This window comes from Pocillopora verrucosa, chromosome 3 (assembly GCF_036669915.1).
Source record: "Pocillopora verrucosa isolate sample1 chromosome 3, ASM3666991v2, whole genome shotgun sequence".
In the NCBI taxonomy this organism is placed as follows: domain Eukaryota; kingdom Metazoa; phylum Cnidaria; class Anthozoa; order Scleractinia; family Pocilloporidae; genus Pocillopora; species Pocillopora verrucosa.
In genome coordinates this window covers 915,692-935,188 of record NC_089314.1, presented here as the reverse complement: position 1 = coordinate 935,188, position 19,497 = coordinate 915,692, and the positions used below count along the sequence as shown (strand labels likewise).

The window sequence follows — 19,497 nt, the reverse complement described above, 5'->3', positions numbered from 1 at the left end:
TAGGACAAAACGCGACAACCAAGTTACAAATTACACGATTTTGAATCTAAAGGCAGGAACTAACCGCTTAAACGTCTTCTCTAGCTAAAGAAATTTCCTATTCCAAGCCACATAGCGGAAAACGAGTTCAATTATCATCTAGAATAGAAAAAAGTCAATCTGAAACTTAATTAAACGAATTATCTTTGGCTAGTGCCAGGCCTTTATAGACTCACGCGATTTGCACTTTTCAACCCTTATTTTGAATTTTCCTGGAACGGCTAAGTTAGAAATACTACCAAAGGCTTTAGTCAGACATGAATAGTGTGGGGGTACAATTTATCTGCTATTTTGGGCCTAAAATCAGCAAATTCTGACAATTTTGTCCGTATCGATTTAACGAGCCCGCGATCTACACAGGACTTCATTTCCCGCCTAATTCAAACTTTCGCGCTCGATCGATGGCTCATCACAGAGAGAATGAAAGATGCCGCTTTTAGGGAAGAAATCTTACAAGCCAAGCCCGTTTCCGAATGATCTGAAGTCTGAGGAAGAGGTTTTTGTCATCAAAGAGACGAATGAAGTCTTCAGGTCGTACGAGTATCCTTAAATAACGTCTGCAGGACCGCGAAGAACACTAGTAACAATGTCTTCTGTAGCGGATAGGTAGTCACTCGAATACATTGTAGACGATTTTTGATGGGCTTTCCTTGTGATATGGACCTTGCAAAATTATTACTGAACCCCTCATTCATTTAGAATTACCATCCTAGTAATAAAGGGAGCATTTTCATTTGTATGAAGATCGCATTATCAAGGCCTTGCAAATTGGTTGTTTGCATGTAGTGCATATTTCCTTTACGCAATCAAGTGAATATGTAAACCGTATCCTTTTGTATGGATTTCAAATCTGGAGCTGTCAGTTTACCGGTAAAACAAACCTGAAGTATGAAGAAGCTGTAGCAAGTGAAGAACAGGCACTGAAAAGACTAGAGAGCTTTCCAAAGTATTTTGAGAAAACAGTTTTGCAGATTGTGCATCACAGTAAGTACATTGTATAAGTATGTGCTGTATAAGTATGTGCTCTCATCACTCCTTTCATTAAATATTATTGAAGTTCTAGATTGCATTTTAATTAGATGAACCTGACCCTTTTCATTGTTAACCCTCTAACTCCCATAAGTGACCAAGACAGAATTTCTTGTCACAAAATCAATACAATATCAAGCAGACATGTGACAAGAATCAAGAAATATATCAACAACCAGATTATTAGTTGATTTGATACCAAATTTTCTGAACTCACATCAGAAAATTGCTTATGAGATCATGGGAGTGAAAGGATTAAAAGATCATTGTGCCTTTTCTCATGAGTTACTCGTATTAAGGTCTTATTGAAGGCTGCAAATAAATGTGTGAATTGGAACTCAGGAGGGTCTGTTTTAGTTGACTTGCAAAGTGAGAAGCAAACCAAAACTTAATCCACCCATGGCAGTTACTTGGGCACAGGTGATTAAATTGGTAACCTTTTTCTATAGGTACAAGAACACTGCAAACTCTGGTACAAGAGTGTTACAAACAACTGGAAAAAGAATTTTCGCCAAATGAACCAGTAGAGTGTTTGGTCAATGGGAAATGGTAAGTTGTGAGTCAGACTTAAACTTGGGTATCAAACAACTGTTCACCAAAGTGAAGGTGGCTAATGTTGGATATTTAGTGAGCCAAAAAGCAGTGAGGTAAATATTGACCACTAGCCTTCAACTCTAAGTACACACTAAAACAGTATATAGCCAAAAAAGCTGATATTAACTAATTTATACCTGCAACGATTACAACATTTTTAGACCCAAACCATGGCAAGTTAGTTGAATGTGAATAGTGAAGGATATTGAGAGTTTGAGAAGTGAATTAATCAGAGTACATGTTCAATGTTATGCACTGTTGAAGTATGTATTAATAGCTGATAATGATGGTTCATTCCACTTTTTTTCAATTAACTTTTCATTTTTTGTTATAATTTTTTCCTCCTTCCACCCATCTCAGGCTTCTAGGAAAAATTTTGCAAATTCACCACGGAGACAAGTATGAAAATGTAAGTTATTTTCAGGAAAAGGCAAAGAGACAGTATAGGTGTGAAAAACCTGGAAAGTAAATATAATTTAAGTTTGGGTCATGAAAGATTATGGGGAAAGACTGAAAGGTTTATTCTAGGAAAATGAAGCAAGATGTACTGGGAATTCAAAGATGGTTTTTGCTTTATCTTCAAACTAACTTAATTATTAATACCAACACAAGAAATTAAATTAATTAACTCATTTTCAGAGCACTAATAAAACATATGACTTTGAATCTGGTGAGATACATGACCGCTTGAAGAGCATTCCACCGGAGGAAATCAGGTAAGATATAGTATCTCTCTGTGTTCAGTAAATACAATCTTAAAGCTATGAAGAGTGAAAAATTTATTTCTCAAACTGAATGTCCTCAGTGTTCCCTTATGATGGAACTTCAAACATTTTTGACAATTTGTGTGATTAAAAAAAATTAACTTTACATGATATTGGTAATTTGAGTGATATTCTAATTATTTACACAGAAAAGGCTAACATCTAATTTAAAATATTAAATTACCGCTTTAAATTGTTTGTAAAGCATCATATTCATTACTTTTTCCAGAATATTTTATCGTCAAATGGAACCATTTGACTAGCAGTTAGTTTTAACATTTTACTTGTTTGTGTATTATTGCAATGTCAAGGAAATTAAAAATACTTCTGCATGATCAATGAAAATGGCTCTTCTCTTTCATCCTTTAGGAACTGTGGCCAGAAATTAATTCTTTTCATTGGTAGCTATATGTATATCTAAGTTTTACCTTTTTTTTACTTTTAAAGACGTGTTAAGAAAATCCCGTCAGAAGAGTTGCTTAAATGCTTCATATGTGTCAACACCCAAAACCCTTGGAGGAGTGATAACAGCCCTTGGGTGGTTAAGGTATTTCTTAAATGTAGTCACTTCATTCAGATAAAAAAATAAATAAATAAATGAGCCACATGGCAAAGAACTTCACCAGCCACTTGTTGTGGCCGGTGAAGTGCATAGGCTTTGAGCTCTTGTATACAACTGTGCAATATCTTTTCATTATTGCTATTTTTCAGAGCGATATGGCAAAGAAGTATTCCCTTGCTGAAAAATATAATGATTTCTCTTTGGTATTGGGCAAGGTATGTTTTATAATTTATTTTTTACAATTTACCTAACCTTAATTAGAGGTCTCAATAATTTTGAATACCCACTTTGTCTTTTACTTCAGACACTGTTCTGCTTTCAAAAAACGTCTCAACAACTCATTTGGCTGTCAACAGAAAAACCAATTACACAAACCAGTTGAAACTTAAACTTAAAAGCCTTTAACCCCTAAGAGTGACTAACATCTAATTTCTCTTTACAATATCATCCCTGAATCAAAAATTGAGGTCATAAGAATAAATGAAATGATCACCAACTAAAGAAACTCTTGATTGCTAAACAAATTCTCCTTGTCAGCACCTTTGGAAATGTATAGAGAACAGTGTGGAGAATATGTATACTGATGTTAGGGTGCAAGGAGATGAGCTTTGAGGCTTGGAAATAATTGAGGAAGGCAAGTTAGTTGCATCAGCACAATGAATCTTCAGCTTAGAGAGTGAATTTGAACCCACAGTTTGGTAATTGCCTTGATTTTTTCAGAAAACAACACCTTTGTCTAAAACTCCCTCAAAAGGCCACAAGAGCAACGAGAAACAAAAAAAGGAGAAAACTTCTGACAAGAACACATCACAAGGGAAGTCCCAAGTGAAGAAGACTGGCTTTATGCAGAAAAAACTTGACTCCTTTAGAACAAGCAGTAATGGCAAAGATATCACTGTGAGCCTAGCAAAGATGTCTGACAAGTCGCATAAAAAGGTAACACCATCAAAGAAGAACTTCATCGACATTTGTTCAAGTCCTGATAAAGATAATGACAAGACACCATCTAGTCAACTGCATGGTACTCCAATTAAATGCAGATTGGTTCTAACACCTATCAAATCACCTCAAGTTACAGCTGCAAAGAGTATCACTCCTGAAAGAAGTGTTGTAAGTAAAGACAACATAAACATGAAAAATATGGCTGTTGGAGAAACTGCAAATGATGTTGTCGTCACAGGTTGTAAAACATCACAGACATTTTTCTCTCAGCCAAGTAAAAAAGTCAGGAGTTCTCCTAAACAGGACAAATGTGAAAAGTCCCGAGATGGTAAAGGGGGGTTGAACAAGAAATCAACAAAGAAAGGAAACATTTCAAAAAAATTATCAATAGTTAAAGGTACTAGCCTGAAGGAGAAGAGGCTTACTTATGGAATGGAATCAGTAAAAAAGAAGGCAAAACTAGATGTTGGTGTGCCAGAAGTGGAGTCAGTGATTGTGGACAATGATTCTGATAAGGATTTTCAATCCTCTTCTAATAAGGTAAAGTTTGTGCATGGTTGTCAAATAAAGAAAGATGTTATTCATTTTTTCATGAATTCAAGACAAAGAAGAATTCAGGTCCCCAATGTGATTATGAGGAATCAAACCTTACACCTTCTGATTTTGTTTTGAACATTTGGTAGAGCAGCAGAATTCAATTCAAAGCTCTGACGTTTGACTTTATATGCTTGGGGGGACTCAGATTTTTCCTTTTTCCCATACTCATGACCAGACTAATGACACCTTTTTTCTTTTTCAAAATTTTTTTTCTTAACACGTTTGTTTATTTATGCACTTGACAACCCAGTGGGTCATCTTAAAATTGAGTTGAAATCCTTGATTTGGACTTCTGTTGGCATCACCTGACTGTAGCTTTTCCTTCATTACCTTACATGTCCTGTCTAATAAAGAAACCAAAATTAAAATGAACCTCAGTACCTCAGCCTTAGAAAATGGTTTTTCAGGGGTAAGCTCTAGCTGAGGTTTGAATACATGTAACATTTTGACCAGTGGCTGGTGATGGTGGGATAGGCAGCTTTGTGTATGACCATTAAATTACTGTACAAATCTGGGATCATGTTTTCTGTATGTTGGTCCATGTGTCAACCAACAGTCAATTACAGTGTTGGCCAATAGTTACTAAGTAGTCTCCCAAGAGTTGACTCACCAGATAGATGATTTAAGGGTGTAAGTTTTGAGAAAAAACTGTGGTACTGCATCAGTGGAGGAGGAGGGTGGTTAATATAAGATAATTTGGTATTATCATTTGAGTTTATAATGTAAATTGACCGCTGTAAAGAGATTTTATAGCTGACATTTGAGCATTAGCCCTTCATCAGAGCAAAGGGGCTAACACTCCAAATGTCAGTTTTTAGAAAGTCTTTGCATTGGCCAATTTACATATCAATCATCTCAGTTACAAAAACCAAATTATCTAGACTCACCTACCTGGTAATAGAGACAAGTTGGCTGAGTATCTGTTGACATATTTATTAATATAAACTGATCCAGGGGTTGTCTGTCTGCTGTCTGACACTATCAAGCTACTTGCTTTTCCTTGGCTTCACTGTAGATATTGTTTTTCCTTTTCTAAGATTCCAGCCAAATTGAAGCAATCAAGTGGAAAAATGAGACAAAGAACATTGTTGGACCTCACTAAGAAGCCTGAAGAAGAGAAGGTTGCATTCCTGTCTTCAAAGATGACAGCCAAAAAACAGAAAACTTTGGCTGAAATGTAAGGTTCATGATTTTAAACCTTATTTCCCAATCATAATTTTTTATCATTTCATTTGATTTGGCCCATATTTAGCCTAATTAGATGGTGTGTTTATATTAAAATTCATTTGACTGTGTTATAATTAACATATTGTTGTTTTTGAACTAGTGTTATAAATCAGTTATTCAAAATTTTACTGAATATTGCAAAATGGAATCAAGAAAATATTCATCAAACTGGTATGATAATCATATCTTTGTGTAGGTTTAGTGCTGCCTTCAGGAAGGAGAAACCAGACCAGGCGATAAATGCGCTAATTCGGAAAACAGCTAAAGTAGTGTCTTCACCAAGCTGTCTTGCTCTTGATCTTTCGACTCCTCAACGGGACCATGTCACAGAGAAATGGCATGCACATAAAGAAAGATTAAACAGGTACTACAACTCTAAGTGATTACTAACATTTTAATCCTTTAACTTCTATGAGTGACCAAGGGCTAATTTGTCTTTACAATATCGGAATAATGTCAAACAGACAAGTGACGTGAAAAGAAAATTATTATCAAATCATGGATTATTAGTTGATCTAGTACCAAATTCTCCAAACTAATATCATAGGAATTGCATGACAGATAGTGAAGAGAATTACCACTGAGATCTATGGGTGAAGGGTCAAGGGTTCCAGAAAGTAAGAGGTTACAGTGTAATTGCTGTTTTCTTGTGTATTTCAGGAAGTTTAGTTCAAAGGTAAATGGACTTTTGAAGGTAAGGCTGATCCTCAATATCAAGTTCTCCTCCTCTATGATCAGTGTAGTTGCTTGGAAGACTAGTATATGAATTGCTGGAGATTGGTTAGCCAATCAGAATGTAGGATTCTTTTGCCTGCTATCTTAGCTTGTCACATAATAAAAAAATAGGTGCTATCAAAGTGACAACTTTAGGAACTGATGTAGGTTTAGGTCCCATTAGAAACTGATAAGCAGCAGACACATAGGCTTTCAACCTATGTTGCTTTTGCTTAATGAAACTGTGATGAGAGACAGAAATTAAGTATTTTTGAACTGATTGCAACACCAATGTCTGGCTTAAAATGTCCAAGAATGCTGAAAATCACATTTCAGGAGAGCTTCAAATTTTTCTGAGGGATCTTGCCTCCAGATCCCTGAGAGGGGGGTATTGCAAAGCAACACATATTGCATGCTATGCAAGTATAGTTCAACCCACCTAGTAACACCTACTCAGTTCAGATCAAACATATATTACATTTCTTAATGACAACCCTGAAGTCCAGGTGGAATAGGATGTACACATTTTAATATGCATAAAATATGTCATTTTTATTTCTTCAGAAATGTGAAGACAGTGATCTCATAGATGCTAAACCTCTCCCACCATGTAAACCAGTGAATGTACCCATGGAAATCACAGCTGAGATGTTTGGTGATATAGCTATGATAGCAGACTTTGTGCATACCTTCTGTGATCTTCTTGCTCCTCGGGAAACTCTGCATATCTCTATTGGTAAATATCAAAATATTGATTAAAGGTTTTTGCACCCAGAGCAATTTTCAAGTGGTAGTTGAAAGATATCAAGAGTTTATTTGGTTTTGCTTCACATGACTATTGTAGCAATTGGTTGTTTTGACTTTGAGATCTCATTGGTTCCTTGTGATATTTGTCTTTCTTCTGATTGGAAGTTGTGATTACTTTCATTGGTGTTGACTTCATGACACTCAATTGAAACATGCTCTGAGTGTTACAAAAAGAATTGATGATTCTGATCTGATCTTAAAATAATCTGCATATCATTTTAAGTCATAATTTTGACAAAATGTGAGGAACCTGGCCTGAACTTTGAATCACAAGCTCTGAGACCTTTCTTTCTTTTTTTTTTCTTGCAGATAATTTATCACAGGCTTTGGTATCTGGCAAAGAAGGCTTTCCTCTGCTTTCAAGAATCTTGGTTGTCTTCCTTCAGATTTTACTGCAAGATAGGTCCACCAAGGTAAGTTCTGAAAGGAGATCAAGTAGAACAAAACAAAAAAGCTGAATTTAGTTGGACGGTTCTAAGCTCAAACTAAGTTGAGAGGTGGAAAATATTGAGCAAATGATGCATGGCAGTGTTTGTTGAAACATCAGCAACACTTCAGTCATCTTTTGCCTCTTTTACCTCATTTTCTCAGTTGAACATGTCAATCATAGTTTATATGCAGTACATAACTGTAACAACCCAAGTCACTCCATCAACCAGTGGAGGAGTGGGTTGGAAAGGAGAAAAAATAGCCAGCTTGGGTAGTATGAGATAACACAAATGAAAGTACTTGACATACCCAAAGGAGCTGTGAAACGTCATTAGCCCCTCCTGGAACTATCCTGGTAGTAAATATAACATGGTAACCTGACTTGAATTGTTTTTAGTCTAACTTTGCTTATGGTCAAAATCAATAACCTCTAGGCATGTCATATTAGGCTTTTGTTTGTATATGATTGCCACTAGATTACACTTTTCCATACTATTACAAATTAATACTAAATATTTTGGAACATTCTCCAGGGTTTAGAATTGGGTATGGACCTCTCAGAAATGCCCTTGACACAGCACACAGCATCTGAAATCTCAAGACTCTACTTGAATGCCAAACTTAAGATGCTGCCAGCTTTTGAAGAGGATAAACAGCTTCAAGGAATAGTGGAATCACTAGAACAGAAAGATTTCCATCTCTTTAATCCTGAAGAAAAGGCAAAGGTATCTACAACATTAAACTGAATTACAATAATTATATCAATCACCAAAATATTTTTCAAGTAAATGTCTATGTTTTGCTCATTGTCTTCATTTGGCAGTGCAGTTTAGAACTCTCCTGCTAAATTTTCGACAGCTTGAGCTTTATTTTTCTTTTCAGACACAGAGAATATTCTTCTATAATTTACATTGTTCTCCTGGTCTTACATTTTTAATGGAAACTTGTTTCTGTCATTGAATAGTGTCCTGTTTAATTTAGATCCTGGTTACCCTGTGCCATGAGGTTTTGTCGTCAAATGCTGTTGATGATTACATAGGAAGTCAACTCACAGAGGCCACAGAATTAAGGTGGAGATGAACAATAAGACTGGTTTATGTTATCAACAGATTAAATTTCCATGTTTTGCAAATTTGTTTTAATTTACCCCTTAATCTTAAGATCTATTTGTCAATTCTCTATTCCAATTTTTTAAAAATTTTTTATATGATTTTCATTGTGAAAATTTGTTGTCAGATCAAATGATATACCATCAAATTGCCAGATTTTAATAATGAGTTCTGTAGTCTAGAACAGAACCTTTCACTTGGCTGTTAGTATTTGGGTAAGGCAGATCAGACAATTCTCTAGTAATTAGTTCACTGATCTCTCCAGCTAAACTTGAAAACTTGTTGCAAAAGCTTCTTGCAGTAGAAGACTAAAGCCATTTGAACATACCTAAAATTAATGCTCAAGTTTTTACTATTTTCTTAATATACTGGGATTTATTTGAAGGAAACAAAAGCAAGCCAAGCAAAGGGAGAAGAATGATAAGATAAGAGAGGAAAAGGAGAGGCTGAGGAAAGAAAAACAGGAGATGGAAAAAAAGAAAGAAGAAGAAACAAACAAAAAGGTACAAAGATGGAAGTATGAAGGAAAAGAATGTCTGTCTCCCCCATTATTTTAAGAGATATTACCATTGAATTTTTTTTTGTTGTAGTAAATTGTCTGGCTTAATAAGATTGTTAAGTTCTTTGATGACAGACTGTAGCCACTCAAACCTCTCCTTACAGCTACCTCTCTCCAACAACTACTTTTGTTTCTGTCCTGGAGGACAGTTCGAACAGTCACTCTTCTTTGAGCCTTCTATACTTATGCACTTGTGATCTTTAAGTGAATAAACTACTAAGACAATATCTTATTACTGACAGCTGTTTACCTATTTTTTACCTTAAACTTAGTACATTTATTTTTTATTCCAGCAACTCAAGGTGGATGAGCTAAGTATGAAAGGTGAAAAATAACATATAGATACATTTTTTGTAACCCTGATTTCTTAATGTGATGGCCTATGCAAGGAGAAGCATATCTGCACATTATTTCTGCCATTGGATTGTAATTTGCAAGTTGTATTCATTGCATTTAGGTTAAATTTTTCATTTGTGATTGTCTCAATATGAACCACTGTTAAAACAGCTGTTAGTAGATTTTAACCAATGTACTAAATGTGTTGTTAGCATAGTAATAGTAGTGCAAAACGTATGGAAAGAGCAAAAAATTTTACTGAATAGCATTTGAGTGTGTATGTAGTTTACTGCGGTTAATTAGTTTTGTTTCCTTGACGAAAAAAATAATCCAAACTATAAATCATCACTTGATATGAGTTAAAAGCACTCAGGGAAATTAATAATTGTCTTTGTAGAAACTGGAACAGAGTGTGTCACTTCAGAACCCCTCGGTTGTGGTCCAGAGATGGAGACATCCAACAAAATGGAGGAGAAGAGAGAAAAACAGAAAAGTGAAGTTTCCCTGAGAGCAGAACAGGACAGGCAGAGTTATGAAGTTGTTGAAACTTTGAGGAAAAGAAGAGAAGACATGGCTGCAAAAGACATCATCAATGAGAAGAAACTAAAAGAGAAGGAGGAGAGGTAAGGAAATAAACCAGCAGATTGTACATTCACTAAGATGCAGCGTAGAAATCTCTCTTCCCACAATGGTAATCTGAACTGAATTTAAGACAAGACATTTTTTTCTCTTAATTTAGACTTGCAAAAGAAGAAGAGGAACAGTTGAATGTAAGTATGCATAGTTGTTTAGAGTAGAGTCTATTTTGATTGACTATCATAGAACCCAAATGGAAGTGAAAGCTAGTTGTCCTGTGCTCTTGTCAAATTGTTGTTACCTTTCTGTGTCTTACATTGAGCTTGAATACTCTTTTTGTACATCAGTTGGTCTCAAAGGCCTACACTGAGCTTTCACACTCTGTAGAAGCTCTAAAACTTATCTGTTGTCCCTGATAGTCACCCATTTCATTTACATCAAACTTTATAATTCCTATTTCTTGTTTAGTCTAGGAGTTTGAAACTGGAACATGACCTAAATTTCCTTGAATTTGTCTATAGGATACCTTGTGACTTCTAACATTTAAAAAAAGATTAAATTTGACTTCAATTCCTCTCTTCTCAGCTGAACATGGCTCAGTGTCTGTATTCTTTGAGATTAAAACCCGTAGGATGTGATCGTAACCATGGCCGTTATTGGGTGTTCAATGGTGTGGCACCAGGGGTTTTTGTAGAGCACGGTTGGAGAAATTTAGAGGATCTAGCAAAACCCACTGAGGGTGTTTCTAAAGTGGAGAAAGAAGTTGGAGACACTGCAGATGCAACCATTGAAACAGAAAATAAGAGAGAACAGTGTGAAGAGGGGAGTGACATTGAAATGGTACAAGAGACTAAAGTTGAAAGAAAGATGGACTCTTGTGCTAAAGATCATGAAAAAGAATCAAGGTATATCTCCTGCAATGGTAGTAAATGAAGTTGGGGGAGTAATCAGTGTACAGTTGAATGTTTTGTTACCATTCCCCTGAAATGCAAAGGGGAGAGGGATGGTGCAATGGTAAGAGTGCTCACCTCCCACTACTGTGGCCTGATTCAATTCCCAGACCTAGTGTCAGATGTGGGTTGAGTTTGTTGTTGGTTCTCATCCTTGCTCCAAAGGTTTTTCTCTTAATTGGACTCCCAGTTGCTGCACTCTCCATCATCATTTCTGATGCCTATCCCCCCTCCCTTCCCATCCCCCTCCATTCCCATCCCCCTCCCTTCCCATCCCCCCTCCTTCCCATCCCCCTCCCTTCCCTTCCCATCCCTCCTCGTTTTCCATCCCCCTCCCTTCCCATCCCCTATAAACACCCATTTTCAACCTGGTCTTTATGGAGTCATACTTTTCTCCCATCAGGTTGACTGATGTTCCATATGAATGGTCCTGCTACAGTACTGTTGAAGAAGTTCAGGCTTTGCTTTCCTGTTTGTCAAGTCAGGGTATCAGGGAAAGTGAGTTAAAGAAGGCTCTCAAAGAAAAATTGCCAGAAATCACTGAAGGAATTGTTAAAAGGTTGGTATGGCATGAGGGCCATATAAGCTTACCCTTTACACATATCATATTTTGTACTTATTTACTGAGTTGGGGTTTTGGACAGGAAATTTTTGGCTCAAGGTCTTTACATAAGGATTGAGCATGGTGATGTCCATACGTCATAACTGAGAGTAGACTGTGAGCAGTTCCTTCTTTTTGGTGGTTTTTTTCGCTGATTTTTATTTTTTTGACTTGTGCGATGGACGACAAAAAGGAGAGGCTGCTTGTAGCCTAAACCAAGAGGCAAATATTTTCAGGTGTGGCCCAACTCAACTCACTCAGTAAGCCATCTTCTTTGTATTGTATGACCCTGTCTCTCTGTACCTTTTTTCCCTTTGTTCTTCTATTAAATGTGCATCTGGTGGAGCAGTAGGCAGGCCCAAACTGCCTTTTCCAACCCTGCCCACACCATCCTGCATGGCACTCATATTGGAAAGTGTCTCCTTGTGGCAATCAACAAAAAGCTCATGGAATCCTTCAGGTCATTTGGCAGAATTGTGAACTCTCATTATAACTCAAAACATTCACCCTTCAATTAATTTTTTTGTTAGTTTTTGACATATTTTTGTGTATTCATTTGATGTCATTAGGAATTCTTCGAGGAAAGTTTTAAACCCAGAGACTGGTGAAGAAGTCCCTTATAGCTCCATCAAAGAGGTATGTGTAATGTCATGTCACTTCTTGTGTATTGGGCTAAGAAACTAAACCAAAATCATGCAACATGAAAAATATATGCATAACAAGTTGTAATTTTTTTTCTCACCTTCCACTCTGCTACTCCAGAGGAAAAATTCCTTGCCAGGTATTTTCAAAACAAACAGAAAGTAGAACAAAACAAATTATTAATATAAATTGACCAAAAAAAACTTCAGTGCAGAAAATTTCCCGTCCATCTATTTCCGATTTTTTCTTATGTTTTGCCGGTAAGTTTTCAAAGGAAGAGCGTCTTTCATCTTCAATAATTTATTTGCTTTACAATCTTCTTTTAACAGGAATTGAAGGACACTGTTGAAAGACTCTTCTATGGAAATTTAGCAGAGCTTGAAAATGGCCTGGAGGAATATCTAGAGGGGGTAGACCAAGCCAAGACTGTCAGTGATTTGGTAAGACAGTAAACATTGACCTATTTGTGAAAAGAAAAAAGAAATAGTAAAATTTTAGCTTTTTCGATGAATCAAGGAAGTTTGCATTATTTTTACACACAATCCTTGGGACACTGCTGGTCCAAGCAGTATGCAGTAAACGAGTCACGCATGAAGCTAGTTACGGCGTAACTCACTGTGGCTCATTTGTACAGCATCGGAGCGCGGAGTCCCAAGCTCGATTCCTCGCGGGAGACCCAGATATATCCTTTGACTAGAACTTTCATTAAAATGTCTTATGTGATAGGCCCAGGGGAACCCAATTTCAGGACCTGGTGTGAATGTTATCAAAATGTTATTATTTTCAGTTTCATTAACTGTTGCTGTTCAGCATTGGAAATGGAAATGAACCGATACTTTTCTAGGTGGCATGAGACTAAATTGAGGCGAAGGACAGAGCAAAGCTTTCAATAAAATTGGGTTTCGATATTTTATTCCAGGACTGAGGTTCTCACCTCTTGGGTTGCTACATTTTAGTTTTTCTTGGTCGCAGGATTACAGGTTTAGAAACCCTTGATCTATTTAATAATCGTTTACCGAGGCTGAAGTTTCTGAACTTGAATTCCTTTTGGCTCAGGCATTGCAGCTTGGCAAGTTGTTACATGCAGTGTTACCACGGTTCTATCGGGGAATGTTCCATTTGGACAACAAAGGATCTGAAGAAGCCAAACAAAGATGGTTAGATGCAGTCAATAAAGCAACAACAGTGTCTAGATGTCATCTGCTACTTGGAATATTGGCTTCTCTTGTGATATGGGATATGTCAGCAGAGCATGCGGTATGAAACCCTTTTGAAAAATTGATTGATTAGGCTATTGCTATGGTAACCTCACATGTTAAAAATGAGCACAACTTGTTGAGAAATAATTGGGCATTTTTTTCATACCAGTACTAAGGAAACAAACAAAAAAATTGTAGAAGCAATAATCCGACAAAACGATCCCACGCGTGAGCTAAGCAATGTGCACGTGTTGTGTATCTATGTTAACCTCGCAAAACTATTGCCTGATCTCCCGTGAAGGACAATTTAGGCGAAAAGTTAATTTATTATTATACTTTTATTTTCTATCACGTGTAGCGATGCAAGATTTGTGGGCGCAAAGATATTGGTAAGACGCTGATACTGTGTGACCATTGTAACCAAGGTTACCATCTGCATTGTTTACGGCCAGCGCTATCTAAAGCGCCCGAGGGAGACTGGAGCTGCCCTGTTTGTAAGGTAACAGTCCGTAGCTAGCCGAGTTAGGGGTGGGTACCCTGTGAGCCTTTCTTAAATTAATGGGAGTAGTAACGTTGAATGAAACCTGAAAAGTTAGCATTTTACTTTGGGTACGTCAAGCGAAATCATAAAGGACAGAGGATCGTGTTTTTGCCATTTTAAAGGTTTGCAGGAGTCATGGAAAACCTGGAAGTCAAAGAATTTTGCAACATGACTTTTAAGGCTCAGAAAGTCATTGAAGTATGAAGAAGATCCTGGGAAGTCATTAAAAATGACTCATTGACTTTTCTTAGAACAGCGAATCAATAAATAGGTGGATTGAGAAAACGGTTTTTCGTTATGATTATTTTGAAACCAACCTCTCGATCTAAATTTAAATAAAGTATTGGAGCAGCTCTTGGAAAGTCACACAGAAAGTTCGGACAACTACAAACTATTTTTAACTATCAAGGAAGAGGGTTTTAGTTTCCGCAAAATTTTCTTTAGGTTCCCTTTTCGTCTGAATTTTTCTCAACGGGCTTCATCGAGATGAAAGGTGTTTCGTACTTTTAAAAGTGCAAAAATCTGTACTCTAAAAATTTCGTAGATTGAGTACTGAGCGTTTACTTTTTGACTCAAATAATGTTTGCCTGGTATAGCTACCATAGGCCTTTGTTCGAGCGAAGCAAAGGGAAAACACTTGTGATGTTTTTCTTTGAACAGCCAAATGAGAGGGTAAGCAGTCGGACAGGAACCAAGAATTACAAACAGGAAAGTGGAAGTGAGATTGAAGATTCAAAAGATGAGGTAAATGTTCACGACGGTTTAGACAACCGACGACTTCCGAATTTTACCAAATTAGTCAATGAAATAAGTCAGGTTTTACATGTCGGTGGGTAGTTGAATTATTCTCAAAGGTAACAAGCAATGCTTGTAGGGGTTAGCGGTAATGGGCTTACATGCATTGCAACGGGGAGTCGCGATATTGTCAATCACTCGATGATAGGAAAACTGGGCTTACCTTCGGCCGTAAGGACCCTCTTGTTTCTGTAAATTTTACTCGATCTTATCCATTGATTTTCATTGATCAGGCAAGTGAGGCCAGTTTGAATAGTTGCGATGAAAATGAAGATTACTGCTACACATGTGGAGAAGATGGTGACTTGATCTGCTGTGATACGTGCCCGCTGGTTTTCCATAAAACATGTCATCAGCCACCTCTTAGGAACATACCACGGTAAAGTCATGTTTGCATCTCGCACACGCAGCACTCACATCACTTGGCTTGTGCTTAGCCTTGTACACTGAATAACGTTTTTCGACTTTTTAGGGGTGCGTGGAGTTGTTGGTTCTGTCGCCAGCCAAAGGATCAGAAGAGTGTGAAAGGTACTGCATCAAAGAACAAAAGAATCCACTGTTATTAAATATCATAGTTAGGACATGAGTTATAAGGAAATGAAACTTTATTTTTTTGGCTCAATGATGATTAAGTCTTTTAACTGTTAAAGCTTCTCAGTGATTTCAATAACATTTGGTAAAATGGGTATTTTGAATAGCAGGCGGGTAGTTCTCAAGTCCTGTAGGGCCTTTTCTTTCTGCGGAGGCTTGGGTTCCCTTGAAGAATCTTGAAGGTTAAGGCTTTTTTGATTTTATTTTCCTTCATTTTGAGGTATATTCCAATTTAAGTTACCTTGTTGTTCCAAGATATCAGCCAATTTGAAGAGAATTACACGTATACTCGGAGTATAATGACGTTTATGTAAAGGCTACAAGCGGGTAGCCAGCGCATTACGAGCGCATCACTAGAGGGTTGATCTGCCCGCTACCTGGCTAATATTATAACCCCTGGTTTCTGCTCTGTGAAGAATCTTTGCTAATAGATTACCACTGAGGTTTGTTGTAACAGTCACAAACATAGTTTCATTCAAGTTATGTGTTGAGTAACTAATTGATTGATTGATTGATTTCCCTACAGTTCGTAAATCGGAGAAGTCCGTAAAAGCCAAAGGGAAGGCGAAAAAGCTTTTAAAGCGAATGGGAAGCTTTGTAAGAGAATCTGAGCAGAAGCAACCTCACATGCGAATCAAGACGGCGTCGAAGCGAATTTTTCAGAAGCATGCACGTGACGGAAGAAAAAGAGCGCGTGATGCACGTGCCAGAGCTGTTTCGAGAGCCCGTCCAAGTTTGGAGGACATTTCTGATGAAGAAAGCATCGATGGTCGAGGCAATCAGAAACCTAGAAGAGTGTCCAGAAGGCTTCAGAGGATGTACCAACAAGTTTCTGAAGATGAATTGGAAGAAAACAGCACCAGGGATACGAATGCAAAATCGTTTTATGGTAAGACCAACAGAAAAGTGCGCAAACGGGAAGTCTTCAGTGAGGAAGATGATAACTTGATAGAGGAAAGGGAAAGGAATGCCTGTAGGAAGACGCGTGCGCACAATAGGCCTCAGATTTCAGGTTAGTTTGTATGTTTGTTTTTCTCAAGTTCAAGAGAACACTGAACTAGCGTGCTGATACGTCAGACCTGGAATTTTGTCGAAAACAAATCTCCTTCACTGATTCCTTGGCCCTCTTTCTGTAGGAATTATTTTTTATCTTGCTTGTTGTTTTACAGATGTTTCTGAAGATGAGGGAGACGATGACGAAGATTCCGGAAAGGAAAACCGCAAAATTAGTCCCTTTGCATCGTTTCAAAAGACTACAAAAAGATCCACGAGGAATCACCGAAAAGTTCCTAGCTCTTCCGAAGAATCTGATGAGAGTGGATACACTGAAGATGCTGAGGAGCTTAACAATGGCCGTCCTTCAAGGAAAAAAGGCAAAAAGAACGCGAAGAATTTATCTGTAAACAAAGCCGGACGAAAGGCAGCAAGGAAAACTAGAAAAACCGAAGAATCATCCGAGAATTCCAAACGACGACGTGCCAATGTTGAGGTAATCATGAAAGAGTAATATTCAAATGAGTGTCAAATGTAATTTGGCATCGTAGTGGTTTTCATTTGCTTCGACTAACTTATAATTAGATGATCTCCACAGAAAGCTCGCACCACTCTCCCAAAAAATCAAATGAAAAGCTAAAAACACCAATCACGACTTAGTCACCTTTGTTCTTGCGGATCGGACATTTTGCTTGATTTTTTTACATTTAGTTCTAAGTTGCTCTTCGAAGTATATATTTTTTCCGCTTGTTATTTTGGTTTTGCTCTTACAACACATAATCGCATGCGGCTCCTATTTGTATTTTTGTTTTTATCTTATCTTCTATTTCTTTATTTTTCCCATATTCAGTCTTTGCCTTTGAATTAGATGTGGCTGTCGTTTTTAGATTGCTATCGTTATGATGATTACTACTTTTTCCATACCTACTCATCTCGTGACCCACGTATATATCAGGGGAATTTCCAATTCGAAGGAGACACAATTCTAACTTAGAAAATAATGTAACTCTGTATTTGGTTTTCTGTTCAGATGGACACTTGTGAGCAGATTTTACGAGCACTTGTTCGTCACGAAGACAGCTGGCCGTTTACACAAGCGGTTAATGTTCGTGAGGTAGGCTATGACTGTTCCCCCACTGAATTCTTTAGTCTGATTTATTGAAACTATTAGACAGCAATGAAAACGAAAAAGTTCTCTAGCGGCGTTCAAGTGATAGTCATTAAATTTGTAGACTATAACTGGGAAGGTAACTCCGTTGCTTTCCTAATTTTTTTTTTTTTGGTTAGATCAGTTGTACAAAAATTATATCTACCAAGATTGCGATTGGGCTTTATTTATTATCACTTTAGTACGAGTGTTTCTCCACCCGCGTGAAAGTATGAGGCCTTTTGCAACGCGAGCCCGCGAGATATTTACAAGGGATCTTGCACTTATAATTAGTGCCAGTCCCCCGGTAAACCTCTCCTCGACTTGTCTCAAATCTTCACGCGGGCAGAAAACGCACGTCCTGCAGTACCTATAATGAGAACGTGTTCGTGGGCTAATTTCTTTCTTTTTGATGTGTCAGTTTGGGAGAACATTGATCTTTATGTGTGATGGGACGAATCGCTGGCACAGGAGGTTAAAAGGGCTTAAAAAAATTCTTTCTTAAAGCATGTGTGACCAGATAAAAATATAGTCAACTAATCTAAGACGAAACCTTATATATCTAATGTTTCCAGGTCCCAGACTACCTGGATCTTGTTTCAACCCCCATGGACCTGGGTACCATCAAAGGAAAACTGAATAGTTTAGAGTACCCGGATGTGGACAGCTTTGAAGCTGATGTTCGGCTTGTATTTTCAAACAGTGACAAGTACAACCTGGTAGGTAACTAAGATCTCCATTGCGTGTCTGCGTTCAACATTGCTGATCTTGAATCTTGAGCTTGTTTTCCCATACGAGAGTTTGCTAATACTGGCATCGAAATGAACCAAGTCCCAGTGCCAAGTTCCTCAGGGGGCAAGTTGCTCGCGCGTCCTCGATCTCCGCTGCCCCCTGAGGGACCTGTTGCTGGCATGGCCAATCACTGCATTCATTTAATTTAGAAGTCACTATTTGTTAAGTCGCGCATTGATCTGCACTGGTAACAACTCCCTATTGCCAGTCAAAAATTTTAATTTTTTCCAATTCTTTAATTTTTCAGAGCACTTCAGAGGTTGGACAAGCTGGCAAGAACCTGGAACAGTACTTTGACAAAATATTTGAAGAGAATTTCTCAAGCAAGGACAGGAAATCTAAAATCCATCGAAAACGATGATCAAGAGCTTTAGGCATATCACTAGCGACAAAATACTTGAAATCATGAAAGTTGAATCAGATCGTTACATTCATTTGGTAGTAATTAGAAAATAAAAGTCATTAATGGAAATAACATAAAGAGGAACCGAAAGCGAGAACTTAACACGTTCAATACAGATATGGCTACTTTGATTTTCGTGTTGAGTTTTTTTATTTTTGCGAAGATCGAAAAAAAAAAAATGTTGAAATTACAATATGTTCATCACCCGTTCTTTTTTACCGTTTGTTCCTGTTGTGTTCCGATAGCCTAAGTTTGTATCTGGATAAATGGTTTGTTCCAACCGTTAGAAAACAAGGCCTGTTATTTTCTTTTTTAATTTTTATATATTAAAGTATTTTTTGATCCTGAATATTTTTTTTTCTCATTACTGCTCTGTTAAATATTACTTTTTAAATCCTCTTCAGTCCTTTCACGAAAAGGATTGATCAATGTGTAATAAGACAATAAAGTTTATGTTTTGGGCCCGAGTCAGAATCATTTCGACCCGAACGCTATGCGAGGGCTAAAAACTGAAGCAAATTAACGCAAAACAGCCTGAACAATCGCACGGGCGCACGAG

The 19,497-nt window shown here is 37.4% G+C and overlaps 1 protein-coding gene across 1 annotated transcript; it reads left to right on the top strand.

Annotated features, from left to right (window-relative positions):
- Window positions 1–377: 377 nt before the first annotated feature.
- Window positions 378–19,339, top strand: LOC131769668 (tyrosine-protein kinase BAZ1B). Its single transcript, XM_059085413.2, has 33 exons — window positions 378–579; window positions 851–1,023; window positions 1,518–1,617; window positions 2,023–2,071; window positions 2,302–2,378; window positions 2,874–2,973; window positions 3,138–3,203; window positions 3,709–4,470; window positions 5,565–5,704; window positions 5,951–6,118; window positions 6,415–6,448; window positions 7,033–7,204; window positions 7,585–7,688; window positions 8,238–8,429; window positions 8,686–8,774; window positions 9,199–9,316; window positions 9,666–9,696; window positions 10,106–10,331; window positions 10,448–10,478; window positions 10,870–11,189; window positions 11,638–11,793; window positions 12,405–12,471; window positions 12,807–12,917; window positions 13,534–13,734; window positions 14,035–14,175; window positions 14,878–14,961; window positions 15,246–15,391; window positions 15,485–15,540; window positions 16,130–16,615; window positions 16,773–17,092; window positions 17,627–17,710; window positions 18,319–18,462; window positions 18,783–19,339. The coding sequence occupies exons 1-33, from the start codon at window positions 467–469 to the stop codon at window positions 18,894–18,896; spliced, it is 5,175 nt and encodes a 1,724-aa protein (XP_058941396.2). The 5' UTR covers window positions 378–466; the 3' UTR covers window positions 18,897–19,339.
- Window positions 19,340–19,497: the final 158 nt, after the last annotated feature.

Excerpts from the sequence above, each read along its gene's own strand:
- LOC131769668 (XM_059085413.2), top strand. The coding sequence starts at position 467 with ATGCCGCTTTTAGGGAAGAAATCTTACAAGCCAAGCCCGTTTCCGAAT. Across the intron at positions 4,471-5,564 it reads TTCAATCCTCTTCTAATAAG|ATTCCAGCCAAATTGAAGCA; the intron begins GTAAAGTTTGTG and ends TCCTTTTCTAAG. Across the intron at positions 6,119-6,414 it reads CATAAAGAAAGATTAAACAG|GAAGTTTAGTTCAAAGGTAA; the intron begins GTACTACAACTC and ends TGTGTATTTCAG.